The sequence below is a fragment of the Cladophialophora immunda genome (genome assembly GCF_000835495.1).
Source record: "Cladophialophora immunda strain CBS 83496 unplaced genomic scaffold supercont1.260, whole genome shotgun sequence".
Taxonomy (NCBI): Eukaryota; Fungi; Ascomycota; class Eurotiomycetes; order Chaetothyriales; family Herpotrichiellaceae; genus Cladophialophora; species Cladophialophora immunda.
Window position 1 is genome coordinate 1 of NW_015622800.1, and position 1,169 is coordinate 1,169.

The 1,169-nt window shown below is 52.5% G+C and overlaps 1 protein-coding gene across 1 annotated transcript; it reads right to left on the minus strand.

The window, feature by feature from the left end:
* Nucleotides 1-37: 37 nt before the first annotated feature.
* PV07_12870 (uncharacterized protein) lies at nucleotides 38-1,109 on the minus strand (the record flags this gene model as incomplete). Its single annotated transcript, XM_016400441.1, has 1 exon — nucleotides 38-1,109. A coding segment is annotated over one exon (1,071 nt), but the record flags the coding sequence as incomplete, so codon positions are not given.
* Nucleotides 1,110-1,169: the final 60 nt, after the last annotated feature.

Below are 1,169 nucleotides of genomic sequence, written 5' to 3' on the forward strand. Positions count from 1 at the left end.
GGATCTATCGTGCCCAGAGTTATCAAGTCAATCATACTGTCTGAAGCAATCGTGTCGAAACGCATCCCTAGTGACATGACAAGCGTTGCTACACAGGTGGCCTTCTTCCAATGTGAGACACGAGTGAGCTCGATGAGCTCTTCCGCAAGTTCTACCTTCTTGCGCTCGATGTTTGCACGCTTACTTGAGATGAACGCTTTCTTCTTTGAGATCCTGTCATCAACATCTTCCTCGGGCGCAAATGGATCGACGACAGTGCGGTCGATGATGGCCATTCGATCGCCGGGCCGAACGTAGTCCATGATCTGGAATAAGCCCTCACCGCAAAGCTTTTGAATTGAGGGTTGGTCGGCAGTACTAGCCTCGATGAATGTCCTGATGACAGCCGGCGTGTATTTCCAATGTCTGCACACTGTCTTTGCCAGACTTCCCGACAACAAGGCAAACAATCCGCCTTTGATTCGGGGAAAATCATTCTTTTCTACTGCTTTCTGGAACGCCGCTAAGAGTGGAGGGATGACGAAAAGTCGAGCTCCGAAAATCACCTTTAGAGCCGATTCACCTGCACTTTGTGCGTTCCGACGAACCTCAGTGTAGAGGGAGACAGCGGACTCCCCAAGGTCTAGCAGAAGTTGTTCGTCGAGTTCTGACCGTGGTCTAGGTGCAGCATTATGCCGGAGTCTCTGGGTATGGTAAACGTTGGCTCGTCGGACGAGTATCGAGCGGGGGTAGTCTTTGCGTACGCCGCTCACTCTGTAGGGCCGCTCGTCGGTGTGCAAGAGTCGAGTAACTCGGTCAAGAACATAGGCCGAGCGTTCGATACCAACATCAACGAACCATGATCGATAGGCAGCATACAGCGAAGCAAAAGACGAGACATCGTCCTCCCCTTCTCGAGTCAGAAAGACATGGACATCATGTAAGACGCGGCCAATCTTCTGTCTGAGTCGATGGACAAGCTTGTAGGTGGTTTCTTCAGGTTTGAGCAACTCCCCTGCGGGATACTGGAAAGAGGGCTTGATCGATGTCTCGTCCGTATCGTCAAGGAAATCGTCAGCCTCGACAATATCATCGCTTTGCTCTGGCGCGTGACCGTTTGCCTGAGACATCGAAGTGTCGGTGTCGGCGTCGACGCCTGCGGCGGTCGTAGTCAGGCCCTCATTGACGCC